Source organism: Tubulanus polymorphus, chromosome 12 (assembly GCF_964204645.1).
Source record: "Tubulanus polymorphus chromosome 12, tnTubPoly1.2, whole genome shotgun sequence".
Taxonomy (NCBI): Eukaryota; Metazoa; Nemertea; class Palaeonemertea; order Tubulaniformes; family Tubulanidae; genus Tubulanus; species Tubulanus polymorphus.
This window is the reverse complement of record NC_134036.1, coordinates 9,588,215-9,603,938: the sequence shown is the minus strand read 5'-3', so window position 1 is coordinate 9,603,938 and position 15,724 is coordinate 9,588,215. Positions and strand designations below refer to the sequence as shown.

Here is a 15,724-nt window from a genome sequence, read left to right as displayed (position 1 = left end):
TGACGTATATCATCCCCTCGTGCCTTGGAAATAAATTTAGTTCCCATCTCAACTTCGTCAAGTTTTTACTTTTTCGCTGAGTGATCTAGTTTTCGCGCTATACAGGCGCAAAAACTTGGGATATTCTGGATTTTTCCACGCATGCGGAAGCCGCTGGTAATAAACTAATTTCTTCTCAGTGATCAAATATACAAAATAAAACGAAACATCTCGAAGAAGAAAATTTTCCCACGTTTAATTTGATATACGATACGTCTATATTACGATAAATTTTGACTGACCACTTTTGCAATCCGCGTCCGGGATTTTCTACAAAAAGATGCCACTCGGATTAGGCCTCAGCCCACATGCTAAAAAGCGATGTTATCGTTTCAGAATATCCGGATAGTTATTATTTGAACTATCATATGACATGAAATTTGAGTCCATTAGGCCTAATAATGTAAATTTCAATACCAAAACAAAGTAGGTCCTGATGTGGATCGAGTAGGCCTAATACGCCCTTAGGCCTACCCCCGGCCCGGTACCAAATTAGCCGGTTCCTGAACTTCGCTGAAAAAGCTGAATCACTGAAACGCTGAAACGCTGAAATAAAAACGCTGAAATTTCAGGGAATTTCCGAAAAACGCCGAAATTTCAGGGAATTCCCGAAAAACGCTGAAATCGTGCTAGGTACCAACAATACACGTTCTGAAATATTTTCCGGGCCGGTGTCCGCTGCCGAGTCCTGAACCGTGTTTTAGTCTCTACCTTCGGTTACAGAGACACGCATGGACAGTATGTGTGGAGTATACTTTTAGAGGGCCACTTGTTGGACAAATTAATTCGCTTGAAATCCGGATTTTTAATGCATACAGGCAGCATAATGAGGAAAACCCATTCACAAACCGTGCAAGCCAACTTAAACACTAAGCTCAATATTCCCTGCAAGACGCAAAATATCTTATTTGAACGTTCATGTATAAAACATGGAGCAACTTTTCTTTTGTCAACACGTTGATGGGCGACGGACTATGTCACTATGGTATTCTCTGAAGGAGGTAAATTAAATTTGACAGCTAGTTATATAAATGATGCAGCTTTTAGACAAAAGGGATCTAACTAAATTTCTTTTTAATTCACTGTGGAATGGAATGGAATGGATTGACGCCAATGGCATGCAGTAGGCCCCTACGTATGGGTCATACTGATTAGCGTCAACCAATTAATCTAAATCGGGCTAACCATTCAACAACTGTGAATAATTTATTTGCTGTGGCGTGATAATAATTAGTTTTTTTGAAGAAATGACATACCAACTGTTAGAAAAATGTACCGATTCTTATTTTTAGACTACTACTGAATCTATAAAAGGAGGAGTCATAGACAAAGTTGATTTGCTTAGCTGGTGACACTTCTTGTCAAGTACATCATCTCAAGTACTGGGTGTTTTGTAAGTTTAATTTCAGTATTTATTTACTAAGTGCTGTTCTCTCGGACCTCAGTGCTTTCAAACTAGGCCCACCCCATAGGCTATATAGTCCAGGGTGTATTAGCCACTATTCTTTTATATCCGACTAAAATGCACCTTTTTTTATTTTTAGATTCAGGCTTAGAATGTGCAAATTTTTTGAGATACTGAGAAATCAGATGGCACCAGTAAACTTCAACTGCGAAATTTGCAGCAGGATAGCTGAACGACACAATTTTTAAAAATAAAATGGCTATTCGAATGCTATTTCAATTATAACTTGATTCAACCAGAGAGAAATAAGTCAATTGCGGATGGAAAGTACACCCACTTTTCTTCCCTGTTTCCTGGTACCAAATTTTTAGTCTTAAGCTAAGCGATATTCTAAGGTATACTAGTGGATTTCATTAGAATATGAAGCAATGGAACCAGAATTCTAGTTAAGCGAACTATTGATTCTGATATAATGTAAGAACTGATTTCCTTTGTATACTCTTGCAGAATGTGTTATGTATTATTTCAAGCTGTTAAATAATATAGTTAGACAAATGTCCAATTATTGGATCTTTCTTGTTGACTCGTTTAATTTTGTGAGTTAAGAGTTCCAGTCAATCCACAATGTGCAGTGCCTAGCCTTCATCTACACTAAAGCCATGCCTGTGTATGGGAAGAAAATATCGTTCGACTCCTATAGGCCAGACACATCAAAGCATGCAATACATTGCAGATAGTAGTCTCCGGCAAGTCGAAAGAGAAAGTAAACCAGGTTTTACCCCGTACCCTACCCGGGAACAAAGACACTTAAAGATTCCTTCCTCCTTGTAGAAATTGTAGAAATATGGCACCCAATTGTAGCAATGCTAAGTACAGTATACTATGACGGTTGAACCTTTATTAACGAATTTCAATGACACCGAAAATAGAATCAAAATAATCATTAGTTCCATGCTAGCACTTAATTTGGGTTATCAGGTTCAGCCTGATAACCCAACTGTACTTTCAACTGTACTTTCATTCAGCTACTACTTGTATGAGACTTGGCAATGATAAATTGCAAGAAATCACCAAACATAAGAAAAAATATTGTGAATTAATATTACTGTGATTAAGAATTTATTCAGATGCAGTGATAACTTCATTGTTAGATCGTACCGGTATATGCACATAAAACTATGGCAAAAAACACATCTAACAATCCACGCAATCCGCAATCGATCAAGTCGATCATGACGACGACCTTAGGGCATGTCTCTGTTACCGAAGGTAGAGCATAAAACACGGTTCAGGACTCGTCAGCGGACACCGGCCCGGAAAACATTTCAAAACGTGTATTGTCGGTACCTAGCACGATTTCAGCGTTTTTCGGGAATTCCCTGAAATTTCGGCGTTTTTCGGAAATTCCCTGAAATTTCAGCGTTTTTATTTCAGCGTTTCAGGTTTTCAGTGTTTCAGCTTTTTCAGCGAAGTTCAGGAACCGCAAATTAGCTGTTTAAATACTAATTATCATAGGCCTTCCTAATCCAGCAGGCCGTAGGGTGGGTGGAATTAGGGGGGGGGTTGCTGATTTCATTTTAGTGGAACTTTTAACAAATGGGGGGGGGGTCTAGAAAACCCGCATACTGGTACTAGGAAGATCAGACTGCATTTAAAAATCAGATATTCTCAGTTTGCAGTACATCTAATTCTTAGGTTGTTTTTTATACTGATGTTTAATTATATTCTAGATCGGAACGCACAGTGGTCCAGGTATCCCAAGTTGTTTTGATCGGCGACGTGAGCTGCTGAACCAGTGTAGGCCTATAAAATCTTACGGGTAATGTAAGTGTAAGTTAAACCTTTATCTCTAAACCAAATAATTGAAATTATCTACTTTGCTTTATAACGGCTGATGATACTTCCAGGAACGGAAATCAGCAGTATTGATCTAAATTATCTATGTTCACGATGGCGGATAAAAATGTAAACAGGAGTCTCGAGTCAAAGGGTGTGAGAGGAAAAAGAAAACTTTATTTTGGAGGGAATAAAAAGGGAAAGAAAAACAAAATCAAAAAGATGATAGAATCAAGTAAGTATTCTATGATCCTATTTTCATATGAATTTACTGTTAATGTTAGTGTTCTTATTTCAATTAAGTGTTATCAATAAAAGCTCTAATGTATTATTACGTGATTCTTTTTTCCATTTTCATCAGTTTTAAAATCAATCGTGTATAGTTAACTCATATTTAAGTCTTCCTTTGATTATCTCCAACCAAAAAGTATACTCTCTCAAAAATAAATTGTGAAGTTCTTTAATAAAATAAACAGGCCCGATAATCAAAGGAAGACTTAAATACATGTAAGACTGTAAATTCCAAAAAGCATTTTTCCAATGACGTTACAATGGATTTTCCCATGACGTGACTATTGCGGACTGCCGAGAGGATTTTTTTGTGTTAGACCGAGTTCCAGTTCTGTGATTTTCTCAGAATATTGCCACCTTGTGTTGATAAACCACCAAAAATTGAAGTCACACTGGAGGGTAAGTTTTATAGTAGTAAATTATATAATTTATTCTCTCACCGACATGAAATGAAGTCATTTATTATATTAAAACAATTTTGCCAACATATCAAGTATCAGTTTGTGTCATCAATAAATATATTAATGGCAATACATTTCGTGAAGTTCAAAAGTTCTGAAAAGTTAATTTGTTACACTAACAATGGTTGTTTCATGTACTAATAAAAATCTAAACAGTGAAACTCTCTTAAGTCAGGATGATCATGATGTAATCCAGATGAAGACTTACTAAATTTTAGTCCTATAGAAATTGGGACTAAAATATAGATAACATTTGTTATGTGACATATATGATGATGACTGAAGCGAGTTTAACTGTATATTAAAGATTAAATGATCACATATTTTGTGTAAATTCAAAGCTGGATTCACACTACCACTAGTTCGACCGGTTTAGTTTGGATTGGATCAAATCACTGAGTGTGCGTTCACATACGCGTTGCTAAATTGGTTCCAGATTGTAATGACTTGCAGTTTTATATTTGAACAATTGTGATGATTGCAGTTTATTATATTATATAATATACTGCAATCATCAAAATTGTTCAATTCAATAGTTTTAAACTCATCACGCTTTGGTCCAGTCCAAGTTGGACCGGGCCAAATTTAGACCAGTCTAAATAACTTTGTGTGATCACGCTTTAATGAACTTCAATACATTGCTTTATTAATATGCGAGATGCAAAATGCACTTTATTTCATTTCTTAATACTTGCAAGTAGCAATACCTTTTTTATTTAAATGTTTTATTTATGTTTTCATTTTGATTTGATTAAGGAAACATGAAAGCAACTAACATGAACAGTAGTGAAGATCTCCAAAATTCTGCCGCCCACTCGTACTCGAATACATCATCAGATGCAGAAAGTTTATCATCATTTTCATCAGATTCATCACATATTCTACATCTGGCAACATCAAGTCCTATCCATCCCACTGTTCCATTGAATTCATTTAAAACACCCCTTCAATTTACCCCATTAGTTCAGAAAGTTCATCAGGAATCTCAAACAGACGTAGAAGAAGGAAAAGTTAATCTACACATATCCCTATTACAGAAAGAACTAAAACAAAGAGATGGTCAGCTAGTTAAAATGGAATTAGAAATTGAACAGTTGAACAATACAATCGTTCAATTGAACCAACAATTGATGGAAAAAAACAACATATTACTCGAAAAAGACAAGAAAATCGAAATTGTTCAGGCCGAAAACAAAAGTCTTAATAGCATAAAGTCGCACATGGATTCTGTTTTTGGCGCAACCAATATTGTTCAGCTTCCTGATAGCTATACCATCAATGATCCAATCTTTAAAGGTCGACTTATATCATCCGCGCACACATCCACTTTCACTAAATTAGACGAACCAATTGTACCATCACTTTCAGCCAGTCAACAAACAGTAGAGAAGAGGGCAGCAAAATTGAAAACCATTTTAGATTATACATCAGCGAAAAAACCTACAATAGAAAATAGTTCATTTACTTTAGCTAAATTTCTGAATCAATATCAAAATCTCGCTAACAATGCATTGAAAATTGCTCGATTCAATGCTGTTTCAAAAACCCTCACACCAGAAGAAGCGGTCGAACTAAAATTAAGATTACGCTTGACGATGACTCGTTTGCTTCAGTTAATACAGGTTCTAAGATACTACAAAATTAATATATTTCCTGCAATAGCCAAAATTAGAGCCGAGATTGAGATGCGTGGCAGGAAATTGGCTCCTTACATATCGGTCGGAGAGAAACCACTAGAGGTGAATAGTCGCACCCACGAGATAAAAATTTCCCCATATGCAACAATATCCAATGTTAAACATCAGCTTGAAAGGACTGTGTCACGGTTAATAAGATCTGGCAAATTGATTGATTCAGAAGCATTTCACGGGGAAATCTGGGTTAAGATTGGAATTGACAAAGGGGGTGGGAGTACAAAGATGATTTATTCTATCGTTAACAGCAGGGTGGGTAATAATCCCGACGAAGCTGAAATGTTAGGATATTTCGAAGGAACTGACTCTACCGTAAATATGGAGAGCATATTTGGGTATTTCAGACATGAAATGTCCGCAACAAATTACATCGATGTAGAGATTGAAAATGAAGAAAAGAAAGTAATAGTTCGATTTTTCATTATCGGCGACTATCATTTTCTATGTCAGTGCCTAGGTCACCAAGGATCTACTGCTACGTATCCTTGTGTGTGGTGCCTTGTCAAACTAGAGGACATCAGGAAAAAGAATAGTTTGCCACATAACTTGGAATCCTGCAAGTTCACAGAGAGAACAATTGCACAGTACAAAGACAATCTAGGCAGGCTGAATGAAATTCAGCCTGGACCAGAAACTGAAAATGTATGCGCACCAATGCTTATAATGCCTGATGACTTGGATCATGTTGTCCCCCCTCCACTACATATATCCCTAGGCCTCGGTCTTTTCTTTTTCAACATGTTGGAAGACAAATGTAAAGACATAGATAGAGTTTCGTTAGGAGATCGAGATCCTGATCTCAACGCCGAATGGCAGGATCTCTCAAAAAATCTTTCAAGATTAACCGCTGAATTAGAGTCATTGAAATTAGAAATCAACAGTAGTAATGATGTATTAGACATGTTAAAGACTGCCAAGAAGAAAAAAAGAACACCAATTAGCTGCACGGCACCTATATGTATTATTCGAACCATTGAACAGGCAAAGCCTCATCAGTATACTTACTGTAAAGAATGTGAGGCTCCATATCACAGTCAGTGTATCGATAATGTAGATAATTTCATTTGTGTCGAATGTGTCACTGGTAAGAAACCATCAGCAGATTCTATAATCAAACAAAGTGTGAAATACATCAATGATTTAAAAACTCTACAAAATAGCACAAAATCACAAATAGGTGAAGCCCAAACTCTACTCAACAAAGTATTTGTGGGCTATGATTGCCACATTAAATGGTCCAGGTTTGAGTAAAATAAGCAAGACCGCCGGAGAGGTGAACAACGACCAATATGTTTGGTGTCTAAGTAAACTCTGATTTATTTATCTACTCGCTACAGCATAAGTTCATGCGGGGCTTACATAGGCGGGGTTACATGAACTGAGGGGAGTGCGTTACTGGTAACTGACATATAACAATTCCCGACATTCTCCCGGGCGACAGAAAATTACTAGATAGATGTAATTAAGAAAAATGTTACTACAACTAAATAATATCGATATTCGAATAAATGATGCATGTATATTGTTATAAATTTATGATAGTCAGATAAGGAACTACTGACAACTAAAAAAGATGTGTATAATTGAAATTAATTCTAAAACTAAGATTATAAAGTCTACTACATTGCGTTGTGTTTGTTGTTTAGGTCCGAGTGACCTAGCGTTGACCTGAGCGGTTATCAATTAATTAACTACGACATGTATCAGACAGCACGTTAGCCCATCTACTGATGTTATTTCTAGCCTCGGCAGCTGCCTTTCTCGTCGAATGACGTGTGACAGGTGCAGAATTTACGTTTGAGTCCGGTTTGCACGTGTTCGAGGGATCTGCGGCGCGCACTTCAAGAGGGTAGAGTTTGCTAATTGGTCGATTAGTTCTGCCATTCGAAATTTTGATCTTAGCGGTTCTAACTAAGCCGTCGTTCCCCGGAACGAGTTCCTCGACCAGTGCTAGTTTCCATTTCAGACGCGAATTATGATTGTCGTCGTGTACTAACACGACATCACCCTTTCTGATGGTATTTCCAGTTAATCCGCGACTTTTAAATTGGATGTGTCTTTCGCGTAGGGCTGTTACGTATTCCTCAGCCCAACGTTTCCACAGATGTTGTTTTAATGAACCGATTCGCACCGAACGTTTTTCAAATTCTGACGGTATATTTCCAAGCGTCGGGTCGGTCAGTTCATCGTAACTTACGAACAGATGCGGTAAACTCGTGAGAACGCGACCGTGAAGGAAATGTGACGGGGTTAAAGGTTCTGGGTCGTCCACATCAGATGAACAGTACGATATCGGGCGATTATTTACAGCTTGTTCAGTCTCTGATACGATCGTAATCAATTCCAGCAGGGATATTCGCGCACGCCCCAGAACTTTTTTGATCGCGGTTTTTGTTATTCCAACTAGCCTTTCGTAAAATCCACCAAACCAGGGGGCTCGACGAGTTATCATGACCCACTCTGATCGGTGTAGGCTGAAGTACTTTCGGGTTTCGATCGATTCGTATATCTTTTTGATAGCATTGTTACTCGCAATAAAGGTTGATTGGTTGTCCGATATTATTTTCTGCGGTAACGAACGTCTGGCAGCCATTCTCCTCAACGCGTGTAGGAATGTTGACGTAGTCATGTCCGTTACCACTTCCAGATGGATGGCACGCGTGTTCGCGCAAGTAAACAAGCATATATACGCGAGTGACTCCTCCCCGGATTTCGACCGAAGATGTAGTGCACCGGTGAAATCTAAACCACAGACGGTGAAGGGTGGAGCCTCTTTCAAACGCGAAGATTGTAACGGAGCGCAGTTTGGTAACGAGTACGGTTTACCGGTGATATATTTGCATATGACGCATTTTCTCAACAACTTCCGAGCCACTTGACGAACACGAGTAATCCAATACTTTTGTCGGACTACGGTTATAGTAGATTCTGTACCGAGGTGTTTGACCTTATTATGGGAATCCAGTACGATTAATTCACTATATCTACAATGAGGTAACAATATCGGAAACTTTGCATCGTATCCGATGGGCGCGTTATGGAGACGGCCTCCAACACGAATGATATCATCTTCTAAAAACAAACGAAGTTTCTTTACAAGTGATGGCCTTTTCTTAGATTTATGTTCTAAACTAACTTTCACGTCATTGAAGTAACTCGATTGAACACCTTTGTTCCATAGATCTTCGCATTCTGCTATTTCGTTAGCAGTTATTTCATCCGATTCATGGTTTTCGCGTCTTAACTTTTTAATAAATCGTCGAACTAGCGCGGTTACGCGTAATAGCCTTGTTAACGAAGTGAAATCGTTCTGATCTATTACGTTACATATTCCGAATTCGTTGTTTTCGCAGATTTTTTCGTCAGGCTGTTTGTCCTCGTCCATTTCGGTTATGAGCAAAACTGCTCGATCGATCGTGTCGCAGGTGGGATAATTACCGTTGCTAAGCCAGCTAGGGCCATTCCACCAGAGCGTGCATCGCGTAATTTGTTCGCACGATATTCCTCTGCTTAACATATCAGCCGGATTGTCACTCGTCGGACAATATTTATAGCGACCGATAGTTGTCACCGATTTAATTTGACGCACGCGATTAGCTACGAAGACGGGAAGCTTTTTCTCGGAGTTGATCCAGTGTAACATAATCTGGCTATCTGACCAGAGCACGCACTTTGTTATGACTATTTCAGTAATCAGACTGTTTCGAACGTAATCTGTTAATTTAGCACCAATCAACGCGGCCATTAATTCTAACTGCGGTATCGTATGTTTTTTAACAGGTGCCACACGCGATTTAGACATGACGAGTACCATCTCCACGTTTTAGATAGACGCAAGCGCCGTATGCCAATTGGCTCGCATCGCAGAAAGTGTGCAATTCGTACTTAGCTTCCGATTTCGCTTCCGATTTCGAGTAGCGTCGATCAACGCGTATTTCGCTAATTTCACGCAATTCCGTTATCAACGAGATCCACGATTCGACTACGCGCTCGGGTAGGGTTTCGTCCCACTCATAACCTTCCGTCCACAACTGCTGTACGAACATCTTCGACTTAATATGGACAGGCGAGACGTATCCTAACGGGTCATAAAGGCTCGAGACAGCCTTAACGATTTCGCGTTTGGTAATCAAGTCAGGATTGGCGAACGCTTGTTTGTTTTTGAATGACAGCGTATCATTCACCGTATCCCATTGGAGTCCGAGCGTAGAAACAATAGTTTTCTCGTCCGATAAATTATCGGAATCTGCTTTGGCCTTTAGTAACGAAGAGTTAGAAGCATAAGACTGAAGTTTAAATCCGCCGTTTTTCATTATGCTATTGATATTCGTATAGTATTTCATGAGATCGCTCTCAGATTCACATCCACTAATCGCGTTGTCGACATATATATTTTTAACTAAGTCACGTGATACATGGTTATTATAATTATTTAGATGAAAACGAACAGTAGCATTCAATATAAAGGGTGAACTCACCACGCCGAACAATATAACCTTGAAGCGATAGGTTTTGAGTTCACTTTCTGGATTCTTAGGATCAGTCAACCATAGAAATTTCGTATACTCGCGATCATCATCGTGCAGACCAACTTGAAGAAACGCCTTTTCGATATCCGCCGACAATCCGAATTTATGCAACCTGAATCTGATCAGGATTGAACCGAGGTCATTCAGCAGCGTCGGACCGGTCTCCAAACAATCATTTAAACTAGGGTTTCCCGCGGTCGATAAAGACGCGTTATAGACGATACGGATAGGGGTTGTTGACGATTCCTTCTTGACCGCGCGATGCGGTAAATAATGACCTATGTTTCGGTCATCATCTGTGACTTCTTCGATGAAGTCTCGCGATAATTGATCCATGATAATGTTGTGGTAAACATTTCGAATTTGCGGCGATAGCCGACGAATCATCGATTGTGTTATGTTTCGAGTAACATAGTAATTTGTCGGAAGGGGGGCGTGTCCACTCTTCCACGGCAACTTCGCAGTATACCGTCCCGTGTCGGATGTCGTCAGGCTTGATTGACAGTAGTCGAGTAGATTGAATTCTTTTGAAGCCGCATCTGTTGCATCAGTTACGCCTATGGATTCGAGATCCCAGAATTTTTGGAGGTTGACTTCCTCCGAACGATGTGACGTAACATCCACGTTGTAAACTCGTGCAGTATTTATTGGATCGCAATCACTAAACGGTCCAGAGAGAAGATACCCTAATTTCGAAGATACTGCCGTGGGTCCATTTCCGCGGATTGTGTGGTTACCGACCACTGACCAATAGAAATCGGCACCGATTAAAATGTCGATTTCGAAGTGTGATTCGGTAGAAAACGGATGCGCTAATTTCAAACCTGTCAGATACGGTAAATCTTTGATAGATCTGCCGGTTTGGTTTCGCATTGTCGACGCAATTTGTGGAACAATTAACGCCGTTATCGGTATGTCGGTTTCATCAGAACATAGTGTAAAGTTCGCAACAATCAGTGACCGCGCACTTGATTGTTTCGCGCCAAATGTGTTGATCGATATAGTTTCGGTTTCTTCACTGTTTATATATAATCTTTCGGCTGTTCATTGAGTAATAAAACTCCGCTGAGCGCCCTCGTCGAACAAGATGTTTACGTTAGTCGTTACGCCTTCGCGACTTTTTGCGTTCGCGATAGCTGTTTTTAATAACACTGTTCCATCGGCGGCGCCCAGATACTGATGTCAATCCCTGTCAGCTTTCTCATCGGTTGATTTTGCGGCCACAGGTGTGGTTGAATTTGCATCTAAATGAACTGATGTGTGATGCTTTTTGCCACAGTTTGTAACTCTGCATCTGTTTTTCGATAAGCATTTCGTCGATTTGTGACCGCTCGAGAGACAATTAAAGCATAAATTATCCCTAGCAACAATTTCTCTGCGTTTTTCAGCATCTGGAAACGTTTTACAGTCCACCGCAACGTGATTGATCTTTTTGCAGAACGCACATTTTCGATCGTTTTCCCGTGAAAAATTATGTCTGTTTTTCGCCGTAACTGCGAACGCTCCCACGGTCGGCGAGTTGGTGGGAAAATCATCCTCTATCGTAAGGCTTTCGATACTAGCCTCGAAGGCCTCAATTTCTTTAAGGAGTGACTTTCTTAGATCAGTCAGGCTCCAAGCATTGTTACCGTGGTCTCTGGTAATCTGTTGTTTAGTTCCGCTCGGTAGTTTTTCCATTATGATGGGTACTAACAGATCTCCGTACGATTCTTCGGATTTTCCGAGTGAATTTAATCCACGAATATAAGATTCCAGAGAGTCATAGAAATTCCGTAGTGAGTTGTCGCGATCACTCGGTGGTGAAAGCTCCCACAACGCTTTCATGTATGCGGCCACAATTTTGTGTGGTGTCCCGTACCGGTTTAACAAAAGTTCCAAAGCTTGATTATAATTTTCGTTTGTTAAACTCAGGTTTTCGATCGTTTTTGCTGCGTCGCCCTTTAGCTGTGCGGACAGATATTGGAACTTTTGGATATTCGTTAAGTTCTCATCACTATCAACTGCCGAGAAAAACCCATCGAAGAACGTTTGCCATTTCAGAATATCGCCATCGAATGTTGGCAAAGATAACTTCGGCAACTGGATCGGTCTTTTCGCAGTTTTTTGTTGCTCGGATTTCATGCGCGTTGTCGGTTCGATTTGATTCTTTTTCCGTTCGAGGTATCCGATGAAGGTTGATAGTTCGATGTTTATTTCGTTCATATAATCATCGGTTTCACATACGAGGTCTTCGAGTTTCCCTAACTCTGCGTTCGCAATCAGTTCCGAATCATATCCTGCGATAACTTCCAATTTTGTACGTATTCTAGTTATGACGCCAGACAATTTGTCTAGGCTTTCGTCACTTTCCGAATGAAGTAAATCCCTCGCCTGATCAAAAAGTTTCGTCATCTGTCGAATTTGCGCATTTCGCATTATATCTCTTCTTTCGACGGCATCTTGGCTGAGTTTCTGAATTTACTGCTTGTATATCCTGGTCACGGCACCAAAATGTGGGCTATGATTGCCACATTAAATGGTCCAGGTTTGAGTAAAATAAGCAAGACCGCCGGAGAGGTGAACAACGACCAATATGTTTGGTGTCTAAGTAAACTCTGATTTATTTATCTACTCGCTACAGCATAAGTTCATGCGGGGCTTACATAGGCGGGGTTACATGAACTGAGGGGAGTGCGTTACTGGTAACTGACATATAACAATTCCCGACAGTATTCGAAAGAGTCAACGCTAAGATGGGTCCACTGCAGAAACGCCTGAATGAAATACTTAAAGAAATAGGAATCGATAAACAGGCATATCATTCGAATTCCTTTGTAGGAAATCATATCCACAAATTACTGTATATAGATCAAAGGTCGGATGTAAACAACCCTCAGAAATTATGCAAAGTTCTTGCCGGGCACCCAGAGGAGGAACATAAATTCTATTCTCTGTTTGAGAAATTCCATCATTTATACAGCTTATATACAGCCAACCGGATGCTTACCCCTCAGGAAATTGATCAGTTAGATTATCTTTGCAATACATTTGGATCATGGTTCCCTAAAACCTTCCCCCAAACTAACATCACACCCAAGCTCCACATACTTCTGTTTCATGTACCTAGATTTGTTAGATTATGGGGCTCTCTAGGCCTGTTTAGCGAACAGGGCCTAGAGTGCAAACATGCAAGTGTAAACAGAGATGCACGGATTTATTGCACAATACGAAACAACATCTTCAGAACCAAACTACTATTCATCAATCAAGGATTGTATACAACTAAAACCCTGAAGATCGATGCTATAAAAAGAAAATGTCAATGCGGAGGTTTCTATAAAAAAACCAATGAAGCTAGAGTTTGTAAAATCTGCAAGAAAATTGCAAAATTATAGATTTACCAAAATACAACAATTAAAAACCAATTTTCATACAGTAAATGAAAATGGTATATGAATTGAAATCCTTGATTAGTATATAGATAGTAGTTATGAAACCGTGAATACGCAATTAAGCAACTTGAATATCAATAGTCAGTGTAGAGGTGGAAGCGAAATGGGCCAGCATTCCTTCTGTTTAAATCTCTCCCGCCCGCTACACTGGCCAGGGGATAATTTCAGTTGCTTATTTTGGAATATTGGTTTAAGGCAGGTGTGCATCAAACACTCACCGTTAAGAAAATCCTGTAAAGATAATTCCACATTGACTGATTAAAAACTTGTATTGTAGTAAATCTGTAAATATAGTAAAATCAAAATGTTATTATCTATGAATTTCACCATAAATCCAAATTAAGCAACTTGAATATCAATAGTCAGTGTAGAGGTGGAAGCGAAATGGGCCAGCATTCCTTCTGTTTAAATCTCTCCCGCCCGCTACACTGGCCAGGGGATAATTTCAGTTGCTTATTTTGGAATATTGGTTTAAGGCAGGTGTGCATCAAACACTCACCGTTATGAAAATCCTGTACAGATAATTCCAAATTGAATGATTAAAAATTATTACTACTATATTTGATTATATGCTTACAAACAGCGAATTAAACATTTTACGTTAAATTTATGACAATGCGTTCGGCTTACCTTCCTTTTTGTGATCATAAAACTGCAATGACCAGATAATTTGCATTACTCTTTCCAGGCTGAAAGACAAAAATTTGAAATTTTCAGTTGACTTTTTGATCCAGACAGCGTAGCATGAAATAACAAAAATGGTATCGTGCTAACCTTAATAATATGCTCTTCCATAGTCCATCATGTACGCTATATCACACTAGGCCCATGTGGTGTTTGAGTCAAGTCGTTTGGGCAGCAAAAATTAGGCAGATAAAACTTCCAATAGATAACATTCACACGGACCTTATCGCTGTAAAAAGTAGCCTATCCTACGGCACGCACCCCCGCCTCTCACCCTTAAAGTGCACTGCTGAACTGACCTTTTTGTGCGAACCAAGACAATGCACAATGAAAAATCCTTTATCTGATTCAATTTGTGAGTTAAAAAGCCCTGAACGTGGCTACGTAGGTCTGATTTTAAAAAATATCCCAAGGGAGGCTCCATTTAAATTCCCCAGGCCGGAAAGCATATAACCGCTGCTTCGGGTATGTCTCAGCTACCTAGTCGATACATGAGGATGGCTTGGCTGAGGCCTTTTAATTGTTTGATAAGGACTAGGCCTACTAATCTTATGTAGACTAGGCCTACGGACCCATTTCCCCCCATCGATCATCATCATGGTGAGTTAAGTAGCCTACCTGGCATTTAGCTTCGTGTAAATATTGCATCACCTTTACTCATGTCTCAATTCGACATCTACTGACTAATTTACCAGGTGTTATGAGTCTAAATCGAGAGTGACTAACTAAGTAACTGAACGCGGAAGTAGAAGTTTTTGTCGTAATTTTAGATTTCGACCTGCCGGGTACACTACCCCTATCACCCCAGGCCCAGCTAAATACATCTATTGCAATCCTCATAGCGTTTAATTCTAATTTATGAAATTTTGATAACAAAAAACAAATCAGTAAACGGTTTCTGCCTTCAAATACACGACGAATTTCACATCGGCAAAACAAAACAACCGTCCGCCATTTTGTTAAAATAATCCGCTGTCACATGACTACGAGTATCAGAATATATATATTAATATGTTATTTCAATGGATCATACAAGTTATTCTTAATATTAGAGGGATAATGGATATTTAAGATAAATTGCGTTAAAATCAAATTGATTTCGATGAATGTAATATGTGTTCGTATTCAACGTCGGAGACTGCCGAGCTTGGGTGAGCGTGAAGCCACGAAGCTTAGCTCCGCCCACTATAAGTTCAGAGTTCACGCTGCGATAGACCGCTGTACGGTCGTGCCAGCCAGCCCCAGGGCAGCCCTATGTACCACCAGCCATTACCGTCGATGGTCACACCCTGAATGCAGTAGATTGTCTTGATTGTCTTGCTACTTGGGCAGCATTATGAGTCATGATGCAAGC

General features: G+C 39.4%; 1 protein-coding gene and 1 long non-coding RNA gene across 4 annotated transcripts; both read right to left on the bottom strand.

Moving 5' to 3' along the window:
• Nucleotides 1-4,027: 4,027 nt before the first annotated feature.
• Nucleotides 4,028-15,329, bottom strand: LOC141914137 (uncharacterized). 3 transcript variants are annotated; one of them, XR_012620732.1, is made up of 6 exons: nucleotides 15,273-15,329; nucleotides 14,461-14,669; nucleotides 14,317-14,375; nucleotides 13,905-13,968; nucleotides 6,732-6,831; nucleotides 4,028-5,472 (listed from the first exon to the last, which is right to left on the bottom strand). It is a non-coding gene; the product is annotated as an uncharacterized LOC141914137 (long non-coding RNA). The 3 variants fall into 3 exon arrangements; XR_012620733.1 differs by having other exon boundaries at nucleotides 15,283-15,321; XR_012620731.1 differs by lacking the exon at nucleotides 15,273-15,329 and having other exon boundaries at nucleotides 14,461-15,266.
• LOC141914150 (uncharacterized) lies at nucleotides 9,521-10,642 on the bottom strand. Its single transcript, XM_074805416.1, has one exon. It carries the CDS (start codon nucleotides 10,640-10,642, stop codon nucleotides 9,521-9,523), a length of 1,122 nt encoding a protein of 373 aa, XP_074661517.1.
• Nucleotides 15,330-15,724: the final 395 nt, after the last annotated feature.